We start from the raw sequence: 16,598 nt of genomic DNA, 5'->3' as shown, positions 1-16,598 counted from the left end.
AGCAAATCAGTAGAGTATGAAGTACTGTACACAAGGAAAAACAGCAGGAAAGGTATTATTAAATATCCCATTACCCTGCTTCCCCACAAAAAAAAACATTAAAATTACCTATACAGTACTAGTACAGAATATGAGTTTTATGTATAATATGCTCAAATCACATAGCAAACCTTAAGTGTGGACAAAAACATCTTAGAAATTGGTGTGCAGTGTGAGTGTAAAAGTTTGAAGTATAGGCCAAATTGCTAATTTTTGCTGCTTCTGTATAAGGTGATTGAAGATTCTTTTGCCAACTGCTGGCAGCATTTACTGAGCCCAGGACACTCTTTTAGAAGGTCAAAGAATATGGATGAGCATTACAAGATTTGGAAACTTTCTTAGGAATATGGACTAGGGTCGCTTATCTCATTCTAGGTCTGCTTTTCACAACTGCTATCACCTAACACAGCCAAAGGGTTAAATACCTTGTACAGGAAAAAAAAAGTAAGTACAGTATTGCTATTTGAATTACCACAGTGTGTAACAATTAATACAATATGGCATGTTTGTGATGGTGCATTAGCATTGAGGCAGGTAGATACATGCAAGGTTCACACAGAGGGTGCCGACAGAGAGAAGCAAGTGGTTCTCACTGTGCCACGGGGGCTCACTCAGTTACCGATGGGGGCGGCACTAGATGTCTGTTGCAGCTGCAGAAAATTCGCCTGTGATGTAGGGGAAGAAGGGGGGGAGTGGACCAATAAAAGGGAAGGTGATGACTGTGCTATTAAAGGAGCTATGCTCATTTGCTGACGCAAATTAGGCCGGCGTCTGATTGAATTAATTTCACTCGAAGGGCCTACAGCTGGACGCGATGGCAGGAGAGGACAAGAGGTACGAGAAACCAGTTGAGGGGGTAGAGGATGCTCTGTGTTTGTTGCGATTGTGGTTGTAGCGAGTCTCTTATATTGACAGTTCACAGAATTGTCAACATTTTCCTTTATAGACACATCAATTAAGCTGCGCCAAGGCTTAGCATCATCATGCATGTGACAACTGAGGTCTATGCCACTGTCAGCTATCAAGTTAGGTGGACCTGAGCCTCGCCTGATGGCAGCACATCCAGCTCCATGCCCTACATCTCGCTGCTGTTGTCTCCACGAGGAAGATGTAGATGAGGATGAAGAAGTAGATACATTACAAGAGGTTGAGCTCGTCTCTGATGGAGGAGTAAAAGTATACTTTGGCAAATTAGGATTACTGCGAGTATGATCCAACGTGCGGTGCTCAATACCAACCTCTACCCGCTCAGAAGGAATGACGGAAATGAGTGGAGGAGGGTAAAGAGGAGGAATGAAAGGCCCCAAATTAGGAAGGGAAGTACGTAATGGGGACAGTTTGCATTGAGCGTAGGCTGGCTTGTTAGTGGGGGCCGAGGCCGAGTGGTTCACATCTGTACCTTCAATTGGAGCAGCCAGATTGGGGCTAGACCTGGCCATCAGAGAGCTGTGGGAGGAGGTTGGGGGGAGGGGATGCTGGCGAGGAGGCTGATTCCAATCCACCAGCCGCTCGTTGAACCCGCCCATGTTAGGCGTGGACTGGCTGTTAGTCATAGCTGCACGAGGGGCCTCCTCTGCCCGAGGACGCATCTTCCGCAGGGATGCTAGAACAGTTAGTGGTTAGCTTAGCATCAGTCTCTTGTTAGCTATACACCTTTGGTAAAGCAACACACACTTACACATGCCTTATGCAAATACTGTATTTTAATTTATCACACTGACAGTATTTCTACACCCAATGTATTATGAAAGACAGTACTAAACACTGCTATCACTGTGATCTATATATTTTATATCCATTTCCTTGTCTACTCCTGCTACCATGGTCATTTTGGCCTCCATGCAAACACACACAAAAATTAAATATTTAACATTAGTGTTAGTACAAAATAGCTCCCTGCTGAAGTAGTTACACGAATAACAAAAACTTACTGAAATCCTCGCGTGTATTCATCATGCATTAAAAAAGTAAAATGAAGTACAGTAATTAACATTTGAAAAAGTGATGGTCTAATTTTTAGTTTCCACTCATTCAGCTGCACGCTGAGGGTAAATACGGTATTAAAATTATCCAAATTGGTAAACTACAGTACTTGGAATAATTGTATGTGAGCTGTACTATATAGAGCCAGACAAATGTACGAGCAAAATTAATATCTTATCCCTGACAAGTGGAAATAATCCTCAGTACGGAAATATCCTTTAAAAATACAGTAAGCAAATTGTGCTCTTTAAAACTGTTAGTAAAAGCCATACTTTCATAAGGACCTGACAGTACACATGCTATATATTCTATTATACTTGATAAGATGCAGGTTAATAGGAATGTAATACAAGTACAGTACTCCTAAAGTTATAACAACATAATAGCAGAAACTTTAAAAATTAAAAGACTATACTGTACTTAAAGAGTAATTCTTGTTAGTGTTACAAGAATTTTGTTAGTGTTACAAGAGACATTCCTTATGTGTTGTCTCACCTCGGTTAACATGAGGCGATGGCTGTGATAGGATGGTAGCCAATCCATGGTAAATGGCTCCCTGTCGAGCCACTTCCAAGGTCACTACAGGGCCAGTTTCCATCATGTACTCGGCTGCACGCTCTTGGGTGATGCCAATCAGAGATTTTCCATCCACTGATAAAAGCTGATCCCCTGCCTGCAGTCTCCCATCCTGTTAAAGATGCACAGTTGGCCATTAAATTAATTTTCAGGATTCTTACATCTGAAGTGGAAGAAAACTCTGCAGTCTTGCAGCTCCTTAAAACTATTTTAGTAACTACTAGTATGGATAACAGCTCAACAATTAAGGTATCCCTGGTCTTTTAATTATGTAGGATAGACCGCAAGCACAACTAGGCGAGTACAGACCATCTCTTGCAGAAAACTCTCCCTTTCGGATATTCTGGCAAAGCTTTCATTATTATTATTACAGTATTATTATTATTATTATTATTACTGTATTATTATTATTATTGTATCAACAAACTTTAATAAAAGTGTGACACAACATTATAATACTTGTTAAATCGTCTTCTGAATGGCCTGAATTTTACAATACAATTCTAGGTGTTAATTACTTCCTATAAAGATGCAGTTCGTTACTTTTTTTTTTTTTTTTTTTACACAGGAGGGTATAGGAACAGACTACTGCTGACTCCTGTAAGCAGGCTGAGAGCTTTTCCATTCTTTTCCCTTATCTGCATTTGATAACTACATACAACTCATCCCTAACCATAGATTTCCCATATTTCAGTCACTGCGCTGGTCCACTTGCAGCCTGTAAGGATGCAGCTCCTGGTGCTGTATCTGGCACTCTTCTCGTACCTGTAACAACTTTTATTCTCACCAGCCATTCTTTCCTCATTTCCACCTTGCCAATTGTACTTCAAAATGTTCCTTTACCAGATATCATTCTTCCCAGCCTATTTGTAATATGTAGTTCCATTGACTTCACCGCCAATTTACTCTTTCTTGTTTTCCACACATTCATCTTGAAGTATTCTTAACCAGTCTTACTTCTGTCTTTCCCCCACAGTTTATATTGACAGAAATCAGCCTTTTCTTAACCAAAAGTTCAGTGATCCCACTGAAGGTTAACAGAGTCGCATAATGAGCTATCAACTAATGTTGCCATTTTCTTGTCCCAACAAGTAGTTTCTCCAGCTGTTCTACCAATCTGCACGAAGATTGGTAGAACTGCGTCTTGCATAATGTCAATTCTAACCTACAGTTGAGAGCACTACGGCTCGCTCTCTCTCTACGTGGGTGGAAGTGAACAACACGAAAGATGGTATCTGACCTGGTCTGCAGCTCCTCCTGGAACGACGCTCTTGATGTAGATCCCCAACTTGTCCTGGTTAACACCCTGTAACACACAAAACAATCAGGTTAAAACAAAATTAAACAGCACTGAATAGTTAACAAATGTCTTAAAATGTCTGTTGAATGGATTAACAATTAAATCCATTCATTTTATATTCACCTTTATAAAATGAATGTTGGGGAAGGGGTGGTTCCTACAATAGATCTGCGGATATCTATCCAACAGGAAGTCATCTGTACTGTTGTTCCAAGGGGATAGCAGTTTAACAAGAGATGTTGAACTGGGCACTCAACAGGAAGGTGTCCTCAGTCCTACTCTGTTACTGTAATCATCTAGCACCTAAACTCATTAACTCTGCGGGCCATCAGCTATGTCGATGTACCATAACCGAGCTTAGTTTTATCACCATTCATAAGTGATGTAGTTTTTAGATTTACTTCACTAATTAATCACGATCAAATGAGCTCGATGGGAAAAAAATGTATACATAAAACGCAAATGTTACTGGCATATACTGTTCAATTTCAATATGAAGTTCGTTTAATAATAAAGAAGTCTTGTAAATAGTTTGATCGGACCCTCCGAAAAGACACTGAAAACTCTTAATTTGTTCAGATTCTCATAACAGTATATGGTGCCGTATACCTTTAGTTACGTTGTATTACCTTTGGTTAGTTTAGGCTGGGTTGGTTGTAAAATTACTTGGAGATCCATCTAGTCTATGATGCGCCTTGAATGGGTTTAAAGCTTCAAGTCAGTACTAAGATGCATTCAAGATAGTGCCGGAAAAACCTCACACGTAAGAAAATAGACAGACAAAATAGACAGCCATAATGTGTGTGTTTGGGTACTAATCTCTTCATTCACTGGTCACGTCTCCCGCTAAGCTAATCCTGTTTCATTTCTTATGTCAATGCTATTATGCGGGAACCTCATCACCTCATATCCCACACCTTTAATTTGACTACACAGGGCTGATTAAATAACTGAACTCCTTATTATATCTTATTTCTGGTGATAATCAGTACTACATATATATGTAGTCTCAACCCATCGTTCAGTTGTAGTGGCTTGGTCAGTGGCTTCATGGTGTGGGAAAAATTTCATCAGGGGGAAAGCCCCAAGCCATTACGACTATCTAGCACTGGGAAGGGGGGTTAGGATACGGATTTGGGATGGGACGGAGGGTAAGGAATGGTGCCCAACCACTTGGACGTTCGGGGATTGAACGCCCACCTGCAAGAAGCGAGACCATCGCTCTACCGTCCTGTCCAAGTGGTTGGACTCATGGTGTGGGGAGGACGACCTGGTGCGGCGGGGGCTGGATCAGAGTGTAGAAAAACATTTAGCAGAGGGCACATGCCCAGGACGGGAGAGCACAAGGGACGGGTCCCTCGCCCCTCAAGCTACTGTCCCACAACAAAGAAGCCGTCAAGAATTGGGGAGGGGGGGGGGGGGGGGGCATCAAGTAGACGTCAGCGTGCGTTAACCTGGAGTGACGCAACACACAAACCATCCCATACGCAATTTAATGAAGAGCACTCGCTTCGCATAACAGCTGTACGCACCACCAGAGGGAGATAGAAGCAACAACAGCCTTTAGCACACCTGTCCTCCCGAACAGTACACCCCATTTTGACGAATAAATCCCCCAACAGCACAAATGTAGTGTACTACATATCACAGCGGATAGCAAAAATGACGGGCTGTCCCGTTTTCTATACCTCCCCCCCCCCCCCCTGTTCAATTGACATCCCCGCGAAATTGACATACTGTCCTGTTTTCTGTTTTGGGTCCCCTGGTAGGTTAGGATAAGGGCACTTTAGTACGACAGTACGACCCGAATCGATGTTTTCACTTCTGTTTCTTGACGTTGGGAAACCTTAGGAGGTTTATGCAATATGAGTTGGCGCGCGCAGTGAATTATGGTGATTGGGGGTGGTTGTAAACAACCTAACTGCAGGTGAGTTGATAATAAATAACCCAACTGCAACTGAGAATCACTTCAAAAGCACAGAAAAAAACTTTTGTTAATTTATCTATCGATTTATTTACTGGAAATTAGTTAATCTTTACGAAACAGTTCAGGCTTCATGTGTTAGTGGAAATTCCATGCTTTGTAAGTGGTCCCTTAGCAGTAATGGTCCCTTAGCCGCTAGTCACATAATAGTAATTGTTAGGCTCCGTTATGAGTGAGTGAGTGTTGAGGAGCAGGGCCGCCCCACCACCAGGACTCAGGTTTCCTGTCGGCCTTTGTCCTGGCCAGACCAAAGCCACCCCTAGTCTCCCACGCACCACACACTACACCTGTATAGTACACCATTCCACTGGTGCATCGCACCACTATACAACACACCCAGTTTGTATAGTACCACGTGCAGAACACCGTGCTTCAACACCAGCAATTTTATCCCCACGCTATAAACCAATACACACGTCACTTCCGGTACTGTGAGTCTTGCGAATACAAAAGCTAATTAAAATGAGGCATCTCTTCCCCTTCACACTGCTCTATACAACGCTTATACACCACGCTGACACAGTACACAACTATGTTCACAACCACAAGTTATAACAGGGTTTTGGTACAGGCGACAGACGAGTGGTTGTGATGTTGGTAGACTTCGGCGACCAGTGAAGTCTGGTAGTCGAAGTACGGGAGCGTGGTGGGGCAGGTGAACGTGTCAAGGTGGGGATGGGAGGAAGTGTCTTGTGGGAGGTTATTAGGGTATGATAAGTTATGTCTCTGGTTGGCGCTGTGGTAATAATCGCCTCGCGAGTGATTAGGTCCGGGTTCGAGTCCTGGCCAGGGAGAATTTATTTGGAGTGGGTCCTTAACTGTTCGTCTCAGTTCACCCAGCAGTAACTGGGTACCTGGTTGTTAACCTATTAACGGGAGGTGTTGCAGAGAACATAAAGCTTACCATGAGCAATATGAGAGCAAAGCTCTAAGCCTGCTAACAGGAGTCAGAAGTTGTCTGTTCCTGTACCCACGTGTATAATATGGAGATGGGGATCATGCGGCAGGATACATGAACGGGTGAAGGCAAGAAATATAGTGATGAAGACAGAAGGGAAGCGTTTAGGCGAGGCTGGTTAGTCCCCTTACGGGCTATTCATGCCCGTGCTACCTCTTGGATGGCTTAATCTTCATCAATCATCAATCTAGGCTGGTTAGTTGCGTCAAAGAATGGTAGTGGGCAGTGTTACACCACGGGAACAACTCTGTGCACTCGGCCGCTGAGTGCACTTAACTTGGTTACTGTTCATACTCTACTTTTCCCCAATAATAAGTGTTCGTACATCTGTCTTGAAGCAAACCCAGGCGCCAAAGACCAAGACCAGCCGGACCCCAGGCCGGGCTTGTGGGAGAAGAACCCTGGGAACACTCCCCAGGTGTGGCAAGGCTCTTGTGTCGCCCTTGTGACTGGCCAAGTAACTAAGGGTCGGGGGTGCGACACACACAGCTCGCCTCGGCCTTGGTTACTGGTACCCACTGGAGGCGTTACCTCACAGCGTGACGCGGTAACGCCCCCAGTGACAACAATAGTTGCGGCCGCCAAGATGAGGAAGACGATGATCCACAAGTGTTAAAAAAGAATGTTGGGCATTGTCGGGAGAACTCTGGAGGAGCCGGAACGCGCCGTCACGTCCGGCGAGTGATCAAGGGGGCGTGACCTAACACAGGGGCGGCCAGGTGCACTACCAGCTCCCCTGGCCCTATGCTCCCACCACCTATACATGCCCGCCACCTTGGCACCTACTCATAGCACGAAGAAAACGAGGCTGTTGTCCAACAAGGACTGGTAGTGTATAATGAGCTGCGTTTTCTGTTTAGTGTAGTTCGGGGGCCACTTATCTGTCTCACAGGACACGCTCTCATCTTGTGAGCTGTTGGTAAGACGTTCATGTAATAAGAGGGTGGGACTAGTTTCTCTAGTTGAATAGGTAGGACACGTTCTCTAGTCTTAACCTCATCGTTTGTGGCAGTTTACTTTTAATCATTAGAGTACCCGTTGTTGACAAGGACCAGCCTCACGATCATGAAGAGTACCCGTTGTTGACAAGGACCTGCCTCACGATCATGAAGAGTACCCGTTGTTGACAAGGACCTGTCTCACAATCATTAGAGTACCCGTTGTTGACAAGGACCAGCCTCACGATCATTAGAGTACCTGTTGTTGACAAGGACCTGCCTCACAATCATTAGAGTACCCGTTGTTGACAAGGACCAGCCTCACAATCATTAGAGTACCCGTTGTTGACAAGGACCAGCCTCACTACACAGTTGGTCTTCAACCTGCTTGTAACAAACTTTGTGGTAGAGTACAGTTGGTGTAGGCATCAACACTCCGCTTGCACCAGAGGTGTCACTCATTAAGTATACATTAAGACACATTCCTATGTTAGTTCCCTTTCCAATACTTCACACACAAAAAGGCAGCTTCCTTTCACTTTCCATCACGTAAGTTAAATTATGTACTGAATTTGAATTTAAAGCAACATTATGCAGAATGGAACCAGTGAAGAACAAAGGTGCCATAGGCACAGAAAACACGGTATGAACAACCTGATTTTGTTGATGTTATAATATGTTATGTTGATGTTATAATAGAAATATTGCTGGAACCAAAGTGGAAGTCTTCAACAGAAAACTGGATAGTTTTCAGCAAGAAATGGCGAACCAACCGGGCTGTAGTGGGCCTGCGGGCCGTCCCAAGCAATAGCCTGGTGGACCAAGTACTCAAGTCAAGCCTGGCCTCGGGCCGGGCTTGGGAAGTAGAACAACTCCCAGAACCCCATCAACCAGGTACTCTTCACTGACCCCGTCTGTGAACTTTCTTAAATTAAGAAACGTGATCTGATGGCTTCAGTTCCTTTATTGCCTAACCACTTGGGGTGGACGGTAGACCGACGGTCTCGCTTCATGCAGGTCGGCGTTCAATCCCCGACCGTCCAAGTGGTTGGGCACCATTCCTTCCCCCCGTCCCATCCCAAATCCTTATCCTGAACCCTTCCCAGTGCTATATAGCCGCACTAACTTAGCACTTTCCCCTGATAAATCCCTTAAAGCTCCCTCTCCTCGTTCTCTTATGTTGCTACGTATTTTGTCTCGCATCTTTTTCTTCGCCATTATGCCTTTTGAACTTTGATTATGGTATACTTAAACCTTCTCACCTTTCACCTTACAGTCTTACCTTCTATACTGACTTGATCAATCTTTACTCAACTTGAGAATGGTCCACGACGGTCCGAAACGTCGTCAGGTAACCTCCAGACGCGGGGGGGGGGGGGGGGGGTTGAGTGTATGAGCAAGGAGCTAAGCAAGTAAGTGTAAGTGTTCTATAAAGGGAGTGGTGGAAGTGTGAGAGCACAGGATACAACGGGTGCCAGGTGGCCGAGTCTCCCACGTGGGAAACTGGAAATAAGGTCCTACAGGAGAGGATGTAACTATGGAGTTCCTGTCAGACTTGCCACCCTCCTTCCTGGCGTCTCCCCAATACCCTCAACTCCACACATTCGAATCCTACCACCAATCAAGTCGTCCTCCCCTGACTCCACCACCCTCCACCAATCAACTTCGCCTTGGCGGTGCACACATTTTACCCCCAAACTTATAACATTGTAAATATTCACGGGGAATCAAGTGAACTTTGTTCTAGCACACAGCTCTAGCACTAAATCTCCACGGAAATGACTTAACATTTCAGTTAACGTCGAGGGGACATAAATATTTAATGTTAGATCAAAACAACATACAAACCACGAAAGAACACACACACACACACACACACACACACACACACACACACACACACACACACACACACACACACACACAGATGACGCAAAATTAATGAGAAGAGTTGTGACAGACGAGGATTGTAGGATCCTCCAAGAGGACTTAAACAGGCTGCAGAGATGGTCAGGGAAATGGCTACTGGAGTTTAACACCAGTAAATGTAAAGTTATGGAAATGGGATCAGGTGACAGGAGACCAAAGGGACAGTACACAATGAAGGGGAACAGCCTACCTGTAACGATTCGAGAAAGAGACCTGGGAGTGGATGTGACACCTAATCTAACTCCTGAGGCACATATAAATAGGATAACGACAGCAGCGTACTCTACACTGGCGAAAATTAGAACTTCATTCAGAAACCTAAATGAGGAAGCTTTTAGGGCGCTTTACACTGCCTACGTGAGACCCGTCTTAGAGTATGCCGCGCCATCATGGAGCCCCCACCTGAAGAAACACATAAAGAAACTGGAGAAGGTTCAGAGGTTTGCGACGAGGCTTGTCCCAGAGCTACGAGGGATGGGATATGAAGAGCGGCTGAAGGAACTGAACCTTACGACACTAGAGAAAAGAAGGGAGAGAGGAGATATGATAGGGACATATAAAATACTCAGGGGAATTGACAAAGTGGAAATAGATGAAATGTTCACACGTAATAATAACAGAACGAGGGGACATGGGTGGAAACTGGAAACTCAGATGAGTCACAGAGATGTTAGGAAGTTTTCTTTTAGCGTGAGAGTAGTAGAAAAATGGAATGCACTTGGGGAACAGGTTGTGGAAGCAAATACTATTCATACTTTTAAAACTAGGTATGATAGGGAAATGGGACAGGAGTCATTGCTGTAAACAACCGATAGCTAGAAAGGCGGGATCCAAGAGTCAATGCTCGATCCTGCAAGCACATATAGGTGAGTACACACACACACACAGCCTAAATGTCTTCCTCAATGCCTAAAGCTGTTTACAACATTTTAAAACATTATTAGGCCTTGTAGTGATTGTGAAACTTGGACAAGCATTTATGAACGGAGCGGCCGTGAAGGTGGTTGTTGTCTAAGATTCACTACCTGGACCAAAAGGTTGCAAGTAGCACGGGGTATGGTGATCCCGTAGTGGACTGTATATAAAAGTCCGTGAAGGTGTTTGTGGATGTGGGCGTCATAGGTTGTGGTGGGGGAGTGTGGGGAGGAAGGGCAAGGGTTGGGTGTTGAGGCGGTGATCACTGTGTCTGTGGCTTCGAATTTCCGGCCACAAGTAATTCCCACGACTCTCGCCTCCTCTCTCAACCGCCACGACTTGGCTCCCTTACGGGCTCACCATAGCCCATGCTACTTGGAACTTTGTTCCAGGTAGCGAATCTTTAACAACAACGCCACGACTCGCGACCACACCTCACTAGGCTACACCTGCCATCTCGAACCCCCCCCCCCCACACATCACCATATCTCACACCATACAACGCTGTGAAACATTCAAATATAAGCAATGCCAATACACACACACACACAGCCTGTCGTTATCATGGTTGTCCACAGCTTTGTGGTAGGCCAGACTGATCCTGCCTGTGGTGATTGGCGGCTAGATTATTTTGCACCCCATACTCATCCTGTGAGCGGTAGCGCAAAAAGCATTACAGAGTGGTCCGCCTCCATCCTGTGCTGTCCTGCGACTACCACGCCCCCGTCACCCCCTCCCCCCGTCTCAACACCCACGCATATCACAAACTGGCCCAATCTCTTGATTTGCGCCTGGCAGCTGGGTGGACAGCGCTTCGGATTCGTAGTCCTGAGGTTCCGGGTTCGATCCCTGGCGGAGGCGGAGACAAATGAGCAAAATGTTTCTTTCATCTTGATGCCCCTGTTACCTAGCAGTAAATAGGTACCTGGGAGTTAGACAGCTGCTACAGGCAGCTTCCGGGGGGTGTGTAACAAAAAGGAGGCCTGGTCGAGGACCGGGCCGCAGGGACGCTAAAGCCCCGAAATCATCTCAAGATAACCTCAAGATTGCCAATCCGAAGACAAAAAAATCCAACCTTTTAGCCAAACTAGAAACGAAGTATTTCAAGCAACCGCCCTAATCTATGGAGTCCGATGCACAGAAAACGGACATAACTGAGCCATTACTTTTCACAGTAGATGGCATTTGTAATGTAAAGACACCACTGATTAGTTGAGGAAGGATCCTTCAGACACCGCCGTGCTCCAGACATTGGGCTACGCCTTTCTCCTAGAGACCTAGATATAACTTGGCTACAACAGCAAAGCCTGTTCAATTTAACCTGCAAAATTCCGTGACGTCATTTGTCAAGCTGTAAGTATACGGTATTACGATGTTAAACTTAACATTAACATTAGTTAAGTGGCCAGGAGCGTGCGGAGCCGTTGCCGGCAGCCATGTGGTAGTGAGTGCGTCTCTGGGGTGGGGATATCCATACTCTCTCGGGGAGTAATGGTGCTTAATGTAACACCATGCAAACTTGTGCCAGTGGGAGGAGGAGGAGGAGGAGGAGGAGGAGGAGGAGGAGCAGCAGCAGGAGGAGGAGCAGGAGCAGCAGCAGGAGGAGCAGCAGGAGGAGCAGGAGGAGCAAGGAGTAGGAGGGGCAGCAACAGAAGGGACCACAGTGGCCTCTATGAGACGGACTAGACACGAGGATAAAGAGGAGGGGAAACTACTCTACCACACCGGAAACCACCCAACGTCCGGCAGCATATTGGCTCACGCTCACACACACACACACACACATTGCCCCGTGTGTGTGTGTACTCAACTAGGTGAGTACACACACACACACACACACACACACACGGGGCAGCACCACTCGTTCTACACAGCCACGCTCCTTACACAAACTATCTCACACATAGACTGCTTTACATGTACACACCTACACAATGTTCTCATTTCCTGGAGAACCTACTTTTCATTAAACGACACATCCAACCAAATGGTAAAACAAATACTCTACGTGTAAAAAAAAACGCGTGAAGCCGTTTCTATTGCCGAAACAAAATTTCCTTTCCTTTACATCAAATCTAGTTCCCCTGTGTTTGTGTAAAGGAACTCTAACCAGCATCCTGGGTGACAGCAAACGCGCGACATAAATAAATCACATCACTGTCATTGCCTTATGTTAATAATAATAATAATAATATTGCAGGCGAGGAGTCACAATAACGTGACTGAAGTATGTTGACCAGACCACACACTAGAAGGTGAAGGGACGACGACGTTTCGGTCCGTCCTGGACCATTCTCAAGTCGATTGTGTAATAATAATAATATTATTAAAGATACGAGCCGCGATGCCAGCGATGGGGCGTGTGGCCATTTAGAGCTAGGCCTACTTCCTACATTAGTCTAAGACTACTAATGATAATTTAAATCGGAATTCAAATTACTCTCACCAGGTGAGAGTAATTTGAATGTCAGGTGTCAACTATCAGCTCTAAGTCCTGACCTTACACACACGCCCTCTGGAGGTGTCAGGCCAATACTTAATATTCCTATACACAAGTCAATGTAAACATTAAACTTTCCTCCAGACCTTAGTTACCGCCAATAAAAAAAAAATATGAACAAAAGCATAATTTTTCTGGAAATAAATAGTAGTAGACATTATGTTATAAAGGATATATGTATAGAACAGTACATATACCTATACTATATATACATACTATACTATGCGTCAAGCGTGAATGGTTCCCAAGCCAACCGGCATCAGAAAACTCGTGACCCCTGAAGGATTCGAACCAGGCCAGCCAGGGCCTCCATGCCCCTTGGCGTGTCCACAAAAAGTTTACCTTGGAGTGGTTAAGCAAACAGGCCTCCATGTGCGTGGGGGATTGGAATGGGTTTACCATGTGTGTCCTGGTTAACTTGTATACCACACACCTCAACCCTCACTTGCATACCATCAGTCTACTGCTAGAGCGAGAACACCTGACAAGTCTGCATCTCAAGTTACATTGTGCACATTTATATGTACTCACCTAGTAGTGTTTGCGGGGGTTGAGCTCTGGCTCTTTGGTCCCGCCTCTCAACCGTCAATGACCAATGTGCGCGGCTGGGTGTGAATACTATGGTAAATACAGGGGCAAGTCTCTGATTGGCGACGGCAGACATCTCCCGTCACGCAGGGTGTAGTTGCACCTCCACAGATCTCTAGTATCAGCTCTTGATACTGGTAATGGCTCAAAAGAGCCACCACTTACGGGCTATTTATGCCCGTGCCACCTTTTGGGTGGCTTAATCTTCATCAATCAATCTGATTGGCGCAGTTATACCTACGTTATCGGGTCAAATCGTCCGTGGGACCTGAACCCGAGGCCAGGATATTCATCATTTACCAAACCTGTACATCTGACCTCAATCCTGCAGGCATGATTTACATCTATACGACGGTTTATGCGCTCCAAAGCGCTGCGAGGGTTACCTCGAGGTGCTTCCGGGGCTCGGCGTCCCCGCGGCCCGGTCGTCGACCAGGCCTCCTGGTTGCTGGACTGATCAACCAACCTGGATGTTTATAACAATAATACCCTTGGGTTGTGAAGTCTCCCAACTCACAAACTATATAATATAACAGTCGCCGTGATTTAGGAAAGATATAAAAAAGATACAAGGAAAGTTGACCAGACCACACACTAGAAGGTGAAGGGACGACGACGTTTCGGTCCGTCGTGGACCATTCTCACGTCGATTCGTCTGCATATAAGGAAAGATAAATTTCCTGATAAATCAGTCCCCCTACACATAAGGTACACAACTGGCCAACAACTCGGTGTTAGTTTTTTTTATCTTGGTAATCACTGCAAAGGATACCTGATCAACCGGGCTGTGACTCATGCGTCAGACAGCGAGCAGAGGCATCTAACAGCCTGATTGACACAACCCGGCCTCTTACAAACTACGTCGATTTTCGCTCGTATGCGCGCGCGCACAGGCTAAAAATCGAGGTAATTCAAAATGAAATCTGCTCACGAAAGTGACGTACTGTCCCGTTTTCTGTTTTGGGTCCTCTGGCTTAGGCTGTTAGGTTAGCTAACAAGGTCAATGGAGACAGTTGGATTGGGGGGTCTGTGTGGGATAGAAAGGGGGATGGGGGGGGTTGTATTTCAGTTCCACAGCCCATCATCGAAAGATACGGTCGGGTTCACAGAATATTAGATATATATTGGCATTCCTTCTGCCTAAGTCAGCATTTGACTTAAAATCCACTTGATCAAAAAAATGTTCCATTTTTTAATTCGCTTCCAGCCTGCAAATACGCCCTTTATAACCAAACAAAACTAACCTAGCATTATCTTGCTCCCTATACAGATAAGAGGCATATCTGACCGACCTCTCACGGTGTTCAAGAGAGAACTTGATAAACGCCTCCAAAGCATACCAGATCAACCAGGCTGTGAGTCAGGCTGCGACCACAGCTGCGTCCAACAGCCACCAAGACCACCAACCAGGAGACCGCCCCGCGGAGACATTGATACCCGGAATCAGGAGGAGGTAGACAAGACGTAGGTCTATGTGATAACATTATTATTTCATCTTATGAAAGATACATCCTGTCAGAGGGTTGCCAGCTTCGCAGGTCAATTAGTGACTCGTTAAAACCCACGTAGGTCTAAATTAGCAATTAGTTTCGGACAGAGGATGGGCAACAATTCTTCACTAAATGGTTAATTCAGATAGAAACATCAACTTCCAAATGTCTTGCATACTAATTAACCGTATGTTTAAATGTTAAAACTACATAATTATACAAAATAAGATCATTTATCATCATACTGATGACGAATACATAATAATATTATGTATTCGTCATGCTCACGGACATTGACGAGCAAGAACTGCATAAAGATAACAATAACAGCTATTAGTTCTATCAATAACATCAAGGACGCGTGTAAAAACTCAAGTTTACCAACGAATATTTCATGTCATCCATTAACGGGGTACTGATGCCCGCGTCACCTCTTGGGGTGGATTAATCTTCATCAATCATCCATTACCGGGGTCTGGTGTACTACACATCAACTTTTATACCTTTTATACAACTTTTAACTTTATCAAAAATATAATTCTGAAACGAGCTTAAAACTAAAGTAGCAAAGGCAAGTTACATACAGTTATTAGGCTAAGCGTGACTATGTAATATAGCCTCGTTATCTTGTGTACACAGTTTTAGGGCTAAAAACGAGTCTCCACCCTTACAGCCCACAACTTCAAGCCTCCATTACGGAGCATAGATGTATCTTGTTCTACTTACCAGGTAGTGGGCGTACCAGGAGTGTTGCCAGGGGCGGGGAGGGCGCAGTACCAGCTGGCCCCATTGTCCAGCACCCACCTCCCACACGGCCATTCCCCCTACACTACCCGGACTGGCTCTCTCTCCTTCACCAACTCTTCCACCACACGCACTCCACAATATCGCGTGCAAGTGTTTGTACACAGGAATCCTTTCTAATAAATAGTATTGGTAGGCCTAGTGTCTTTTGGTTAAGCTACGAAACACCAATAGTTATTTTTTAACGAAAGTTACAAGTCTAGCCTATGGGATAGGCTAGGCTATACACACCAATTATTGGAATCATGACAACAAATTCTCATAGGACTAAGCTGGAAAACCGCACCAATACTACAAACATCACCAAACGTGTTGGGGGTGAAACACTTTTGAAGATCAAAGCTTCTTCCAGCTTAACAATCAGTAACTAATGCCTTCCTAAGCAGGGGTGTAGGTACAGGAGAGGCAGGTCCGAGGAGCCCTACTGACCACACACACTGGCACTCCCTCCCACACTGAGGAGGACACGGACCTCGCGACCTGCTCGGACAAAGGTGGCCTGTTTCGTCTGCATCCGCCAAACTTACAAAATTCTCCACTCACGACCGTGAACCACTTTCGCTTGCAATTACCGCCGCGTCATTCCACAAACAC

At 45.2% G+C, this 16,598-nt stretch overlaps 1 protein-coding gene across 10 annotated transcripts in view; it reads right to left on the bottom strand.

Moving 5' to 3' along the window:
* LOC123745666 (afadin) overlaps positions 1–16,598 on the bottom strand; it is a 356,634-nt gene that overhangs the window by 20,657 nt on the left and 319,379 nt on the right. For 9 of the 10 annotated variants that reach the window (XM_069312044.1, XM_069312042.1, XM_069312043.1 and 6 more), the window contains 3 exons: positions 3,839–3,904; positions 2,518–2,710; positions 1,439–1,642 (listed from right to left, as the gene is read on the bottom strand). In XM_069312044.1, the coding sequence (XP_069168145.1) occupies positions 1,439–1,642; positions 2,518–2,710; positions 3,839–3,904 (463 nt within the window). The remainder of the gene's footprint in view (positions 1–1,438; positions 1,643–2,517; positions 2,711–3,838; positions 3,905–16,598) is intronic. The other variant, XM_069312045.1, reaches the window with a different exon arrangement.

This window comes from Procambarus clarkii, chromosome 71, assembly GCF_040958095.1.
Source record: "Procambarus clarkii isolate CNS0578487 chromosome 71, FALCON_Pclarkii_2.0, whole genome shotgun sequence".
Lineage (NCBI taxonomy): Eukaryota > Metazoa > Arthropoda > Malacostraca > Decapoda > Cambaridae > Procambarus > Procambarus clarkii.
This window is presented reverse-complemented; position numbering and strand designations above follow the sequence as displayed.